The following is a 6,000-nucleotide window of genomic DNA, read 5'->3' as shown; positions in this document are numbered from 1 at the left end:
CAAGTCCTTCTCAGTCTGTTTCATCGTACCTGTTACTGCTCCCTCTAACATGCAGACCCCGTGACTCCTGTCTCTGTTCCAGGGCTTTCTCTCCTCCGAGCCACTGCTCATGTTTTTAAAGATATGTCCATGTTTATGTCTCTTCAAATCCCAGCTCTTTGTGACACCTTTCCAGAACCTCCCAGATGAAATTAATCTTTCCTTCTTGTATTCTCTTAGGATGCTTACCCCAGCGCTTATCCACGTCCGACCTGAGTTATTGCTACTTGTGCTTTTCTCATAACCTACCTTTGAGCCTGTGAAGGCAGGGACCATAATGCACACATCTTTTATTTCCTTCACCCAGCAGAGAGTTTAGCACACGTTGAACCAAAACAAATAGAAAATCCATTTCCTGAAGCAACTTGATGACTTGTCCTGAAAGATTTGGGGCCCAATGTAACCTTCAAAATAGGACTCTAAGCTGCTTCTTTTGTTCCCCAGGGTAAAATTAATTTTTTTGTTTAAACAATTTTTATGTGTGAAGTTTTAAAATTCTTGTTAGGAAGCATGGCACATTACCCATGCTAATTCTAACAATAATGAAACAAGCAGATGAATTCAGAATGTGGAACATTCTATAAGACAGTGCTCCAGGACTGTTAAACAAGTGTCCATGTTATAAAAAACCAGCCAATCAAAATGACAAGGCGAGTGCTCTACATTTTAAGAAAGACATAACCAAAGACAATGCATGAACATTCATTAGATCCTTGATAAGAAGACAAGAGTCATAAAAGGTATTTTTGGCACAGTGGTGGAAATTATATATAAGATATTAGTATCAAATTAATATTACATTTCTTGGGTATAATAACAATAATATTGTGACTTACATGGAAAAACGTCCTTATTTGTTAGAAGATGTACACAGAGTTATTTCTAAGGGTAGTGTCAGGATGTCGGCAACTTATTTTCAGATGGCTCAGCCAAAAAAACTATATCGATCAAGAGACAAAAAGCAAGAGTGGGAAAAACAGTCATTAATAAATCTAAATGAAGAACGTATGGGTGTTTCATGGTACTCCTCTTTCAGTTTTTCTGGAGGTTAAAAATTGTTTTAAAATAAAAAGTTGGAGAAAAGGGGAAAAGGAAGAAGCCTAAAGGACTGGTTTAAATTCCAAATTATATTCTTCTTAGGCTATTATTGGGTAAGTTACTAGCTAAGCAGTGAAAACAAAACATTCACTTGGGTATGACGTTATATTTAGGAGTGAAACCAGCTAGGGGTGAACTGTACACGCGGTTGTAAGAATTGTTGGGTCAGTTTTCTTGCTCGTTAGAGGGACTTCTGGTACGGACTAGGTGTGTATCTAGGAATGCAAGTTTTCACGGTGAGTAGATTCAGAAATATTTAACATATCTTAGCTTTTCATTATCACGAGCCTGTTGAGATGACCTGCTATTCTAGGTATCTCTGGAAGTGGTTATATTGATTGGCCCTGTTTCTCTAGGTGAAAAAAAAAAAAAACAAACCTGTATCTCCTGCTTGGTTCTAGCAAAATCGATCTGGTTGATGGAGGCAGAGATATAAATATATTGGTGTAAAAGGACAAATAGGAGATAAGACTATGTATTTATTGCCCATTTATGTAATTACATGTGTCACCAAGGACAAAGGTCCTTAAAACAAAGGCGAAAGGCAGAGCAGAAACAGTTCCCTGTAGTAAGATAGATAGATTTGCTGCCACTTCCCTCCTCATGAATCTTCCTTCTGCAGAGTCACATATCCTTCTGGTTTTATAATTACTTTTGAAAACTTGACCATCTTTCTGGGCGTGACTCGATGGCTGAAGATACACTTCACTCCAGTAAAAAGAAAATGCAGATTTTTCAAGACCACTTGTAGGCTTCCAGCCGAGAGGACTGCACTTACTTCCTGAAGTCGGATAAGCCTGGCTCTTGGAGGAAGCGTTACCAGGACCACGGCACCATGGATGTGGTGGGTGAAAACGAGGCCCTGCAACAGTTCTTTGAAGGTAAGAGGCCCATTTCCAATATCGGAGAAATGGCATTGCTCGCTGTGACTCTCTCACCTTTTGGGAATTCACTTAACCCTGGCCTTGAAAGAAATGCTATCATATTAACTGTCTTGAAGTCAGAAGCGCAGGTTTCGTTGCCATGTTCATAGCAAAAAATCATGGTATAGATGGTGGTTTTATAAAATTCAGAATTTCTTTCTTACAGCTTGGTTGTTAAGAGAATCAAGAGGCCAGCATGTCTATGTTACTACTATTTATCGCTGTCCTGTGCTAGATTTAATTTTTTTTATAATCCTCTATGTTCCATAAAACTAGACTTTCCTTACGTCTAAAATTATTGAACATAGCACAAGAAAAATGTAAGAGTTTACTTAAGACAGTTTTTCTTTTAGGATAATTAAATACGAAACAGCTGAACAGCAAAGGAGCCCCTCTTCCCCCATTCCCATCTTTGTTCTTCATAATGCTTTACAAATGTGTCCCTATTGAATGATGATTTGTTTGTGAGATTAAGTATCTTTTTCTCCAAGGGTGAGGCTTACTATGGGATGTGTTTCCATAGATTTTCCTTTTTTCTAAAAACCTGAGATGGCAGTAGCATTTCTCATATTTAGTTGGGTTTATATTCTAATGGTGAGCCTGTTGAAAATGTCAGGAAGGGCTTGGCTTCTTGTGACACCTTTTAGGGGAGCCATTGGGAGACTTCAGGCCAGGCTTCCATGGGAAGGGAAATGTGGCCAGAGCTTTTGCACATCTCGAGGTATTTCCCAGGAGGGTATAAGAGGAATCGAGGGCAGACCTGCTCGCCGACAGAATCCAGAGGGCAGTTAGCAGCATACTGAGAAAGCGCTTTTGGCGTTTCTTGTGATTAGTAAAGTGCCTGGCAAATAGTAGACATTTAAAGGTTGAATGGAATTGACCCCACGCCAAACAGTGCCAAACACTAAAGAGTGTTTGTACCAAAGAAACAGTGAGATTCTGGGTCACTGTCAGAAGGAACTAGCACAGGAGGGTGGGTATAGCTCAGTGGTAGTGCACATGCCTTGCAAGCCCAGGGTCCTGGGTTCAATTCCCAGTACCTCCATTTAAAAAAAAAAAAAGTGGACCTGAAGACGGTCATTCTAAGTGAAGTGGACAGGAAAGAGAAAGAAAAATGCCGTATGATATCACTTATAAGTAAAATCTTAAAAAATAAAAAAGGACACAGAAGGAATTAGCACATTACAGAGTGTTCTGTGGCTCGGTCTTTGCCAGATGTGGCAAGAAGGAAATATACGACCAAGAGAACGATTGTGTTATTTCAGCCGTGTGATCCATCCCATCGTGTTCACGTCCGACAGTGCCCAAGGCAGTGTGTCCACCTGGGTCACACAGTAGGCACACCAGTTGCTCGATTGTTGTTGCCTGAGTTTATATCCTGTGTAACTTTCATTTGAGCTGTAGGTAGCAAGCTCCAAGCTACAGTTATGAGAGCTTTATTTTAGAGAAACCACCAATTCATCTTATAAAGGCACAAAGTCAACTTGATTTCTTTCCAGAGCTGGGGAAGACCTGCAAAGTTCATCTGGTCTACCTTCTGTGTTCTGGAAGCATTATTATACCTCCCGGTTCCCTATGCTGTCTTTGTTTATGCTATTTTCAGAGGTCTTTGGGAATGTTGTTTTCACAAGCCCTCAATCCTCTCTTTAGCTTGTTACAAAATCTGATTATGATCATTATGATTATTATTATAGATTCTTTCTTAGCCCAAACTGAATGCTGTAGCTCCTTTTGCAACCTTCTTCACTAGAGAGGAGTAATTTCTCCATGGAAAGAATATAAAACAGTGTTTTTCTTACATTATCTTTGAATGAATAGATGGAAAAGGTGGTAAGCGTTGGAAATAAAGAAACGGAAGTACTAGCTTAAGTGATTCCCCTCCCCCTGAAAATCACACAGCTGGTTGTCAATTTTTTATTACTTATTCAGTAAACATCGATCACTGACTGTGTGCCAAGTCCAACAACCTCCTCTTTTAAACGGTAGCTTGGAGGGTTTTGAAGTGTTTCCCTTAGATTATGATTTCCTTTCTCAAATACTCCTTAGAATGAAGACAGTAAAACTAGGTATATTCTCACAAGGGGGACCGGTTCCAATTAAATGCAAACTCATATTGAAAAATCAACGTCTGAAAAGCAAGAAAAGTTTTCACAATTGATTACCCACCGGAAAGCTATTTTTTTTCATTGTGTCCTCAGATTCTTCATTCTAGAAACTAAATCCTAAATAATATATTTTTTCTTATGAACACTTTAGTATTAAGAAGTATCTGGACTGACAGTAGTATCGTGAATTAAATGGCCTTGAATGTCAAAGCTCATGCTGACCTTAGTTTTTGTTTTAAACCTTCAGAAGTGCCTAAATCTTTATGGTGTGTCACAGGAAAATGACAAGAACAAAGGTGTTTCCAGGTTGCTGGCAGTTCTCACTCTATTCAGATCCCCAGCTGCCACTGATGCAACAGGTAGGGCTGTTCGCTAACGCAGAAGGGATGGATCAGGTTCCCTGGGAATCCCACCATCCACCGGAGACTCAGAGACCATGCGAAATGTTTGGCTTTTTCAGCAAAGCTGATACCGCTGCAAGAGAAAGGCTGTCAGAAGAGAGGCACACTGTTTAATTTATAATAACTAAATATTGGTTACAACTTAAATTTCTAATAGAGGTGGGTTAGTTAAATAAGTTATGGTTCTTCCATATAATTGAATATTTTGCAGCTATTAAAAAAAGATGGTGATAAGGAAAAATGTTTATGATATAAAGGGAGAAAGTGGATTACAAACTGGTATATATGATAGTTGAAAATATATATTTTTTCTAGAACAAAGTTTATTAAAACTGATCTGAAAACAGTTACTATATATACACACATGCACACATATATACATAGGAACAACTCGGAGAACACACCGCAGGCATTAACAGTAGTTAGCTCTTAGTGGGAGGAATATAGAGATTTTAATTTTCCTCTTTAAACTTTATTATCTAAGTGCTTCAAAATTGGAATGCATTATGTCATAATCAGGTCATCTTAAATAATGGAAAAACTTCCGTTTAAGAGTTTCTTTTCTGTGTAAAGAAAAATCGGAAAAGGCATTGACATGGATTAAAAAAAAAAAAGATTACTAGGTGTGTCTTCTGTAGAAAACTATGCCTGGATCATATCCTCTGGGCTACCAGATTCTATGGAATTTTTTCACTATTCATTATCTTAGAGCTATTTTGAAACTCTGTAAGTTGTAGATAACTGATATCAATGCAGTGATTTTTGTCTATCGATCGATAGGTGTATTAATGATGTCCTTAGGGGGATCAATAGTTCCAGTAAAACCCAGTTTCCCATTTATTTGTAAATTCATCCCATGGTATATGCAGATATAGATGATCTGTCTACTTACGTGTCTATATCTGTATACCTACATAGATCTATGTGTCTATGTCTCTGTCTGTGTGTGTATGTATGTATGTATGTATGTATGTATGTATGTATGTATGTAATCTATTTACCCCTCTTACTTACTTCAACAACAATTTGAATTCTCCTTGAACCAGTGGTAACATCTTCCTGCTTCCTTCATTAAGTAAATAAAAATCTTTGACAAGTATTCATCTTATATCTGTATAAATTATGATTTTATCTTTATAAAAATGTACATCCTTTAACACATGCCATGTTTTAAGTCCGTTTTCTTGGACTTTGTTTTATCTTAAGTTTGAAGCAGATTAATAACATTTACCCTGCGTCAAGCACTGTTCCGTTCACTATACATTCATTATCTCATTTAATTCTTACATCAACCAACCTGGTGGAAAAGGGACAGGAAACGAAGTACAGTAAATCCCATTCCTCAGTTTACGTCACCTGTTTGTGACAGCTGCGACCTCATGTTCTTAGTTTGTTTCTTCGTGAGTGTTTCTTTTGGACTACTGTGATGTCAGA

At 38.0% G+C, this 6,000-nt stretch overlaps 1 protein-coding gene across 1 annotated transcript in view; it reads left to right on the top strand.

The window, feature by feature from the left end:
- Nucleotides 1-891: 891 nt before the first annotated feature.
- MYRFL (myelin regulatory factor like) overlaps nt 892-6,000 on the top strand; it is a 107,111-nt gene continuing 102,002 nt past the window's right edge. The window contains exon 1 of the mRNA XM_032493771.1: nt 892-2,018. Within this exon, the coding sequence (XP_032349662.1) occupies nt 1,973-2,018 (46 nt within the window). The 5' untranslated portion in view covers nt 892-1,972. The remainder of the gene's footprint in view (nt 2,019-6,000) is intronic.

This window comes from Camelus ferus, chromosome 12 (assembly GCF_009834535.1).
Source record: "Camelus ferus isolate YT-003-E chromosome 12, BCGSAC_Cfer_1.0, whole genome shotgun sequence".
Taxonomy (NCBI): Eukaryota; Metazoa; Chordata; class Mammalia; order Artiodactyla; family Camelidae; genus Camelus; species Camelus ferus.
The sequence above is the reverse complement of the archived record's forward strand: the minus strand, read 5'-3'. Positions and strand labels throughout refer to the sequence as shown.